The sequence below is a fragment of the Merops nubicus genome, unplaced genomic scaffold (genome assembly GCF_000691845.1).
Source record: "Merops nubicus isolate BGI_N331 unplaced genomic scaffold, ASM69184v1 scaffold36946, whole genome shotgun sequence".
Lineage (NCBI taxonomy): Eukaryota > Metazoa > Chordata > Aves > Coraciiformes > Meropidae > Merops > Merops nubicus.
In genome coordinates this window covers 4,160-5,118 of record NW_008617625.1, presented here as the reverse complement: position 1 = coordinate 5,118, position 959 = coordinate 4,160, and the positions used below count along the sequence as shown (strand labels likewise).

General features: G+C 55.3%; 1 protein-coding gene across 1 annotated transcript in view; it reads left to right on the top strand.

Annotated features, from left to right (window-relative positions):
- Positions 1-3: 3 nt before the first annotated feature.
- The window catches only part of LOC103775741 (calcium channel flower homolog), a gene marked incomplete at its 5' end in the record, with an annotated part of 4,869 nt that continues 3,913 nt past the window's right edge, over positions 4-959 (top strand). The window contains one exon of the mRNA XM_008943214.1: positions 4-67. Coding sequence (XP_008941462.1) covers positions 4-67 — 64 coding nt within the window. The remainder of the gene's footprint in view (positions 68-959) is intronic.

Sequence of the window (959 nt, the reverse complement as noted above, 5' to 3'; positions counted from 1 at the left end):
GCCGAGGATGGCATGACCTGGTGGTACAGGTGGCTCTGCAGGATCGCCGGGGTCATCGGGGGCATGTGTGAGTATCTACCCCCTTCCCCCGCAGCCCGACGTCCCCCTCGGGGCCGCTCGCCACGCGTGTCGGGGTCCGGTTGGCATTGCTGGGGTCACCTTTGGGCAGGGAGGGCGTGGAACGGCCACTGGGGGTTGTGTCTAGGGATGGGGTTGCTGCGGTTTGGGTGGAAGGAAGAGTTGGGGATGTGCCTGCAGTGGTTGAAGCTGGCACACGAGGGATGCACTTTGTGCTCACCCAACCTGCTGGACCTTGGCACCTGGGAGAAGGGGCATCACAGGGGGACCTGCAAAGCCTTAAGTTACTCGCTGGAGGTGATGGGAGCAGCAGCCGAGCCCCTGGTCCTGTGGGAGGGCTGTGGGCAGGCAAACCAGAGGATGGTTTTACTCGGGGTGCTCAGCAGGGGCAGGGCTTGAAGAGGGGCCACGGGATTTGGTTCATCCTATTTCACCGTCAGGTGTTTGTATGATCCTGCAACCTATTTTCTTTCCCCATCCTGAATGCTGGAGCATGTTTCCCTTTACTCCTGCTGTCGATTGCAGAGGGCCTGTCTGTGGGTTTTTTTTTTTTTGAAGGTGATTAACAGTCTTGGTTTGTACTGTGTGTTTTTAAGGGGTCTAATGTCTTGGACACAGAGAAGAAGGGAGCCAGCGTACAGCAAAGCGAGTTGGCTGCGACCTATTTTCTTTCCCCATCCTGAATGCTGGAGCATGTTTCCCTTTACTCCTGCTGTCGATTGCAGAGGGCCTGTCTGTGGGTTTTTTTTTTTTTGAAGGTGATTAACAGTCTTGGTTTGTACTGTGTGTTTTTAAGGGGTCTAATGTCTTGGACACAGAGAAGAAGGGAGCCAGCGTACAGCAAAGCGAGTTGGCTGCGCTCTGAATTACCTGCTGCTGAA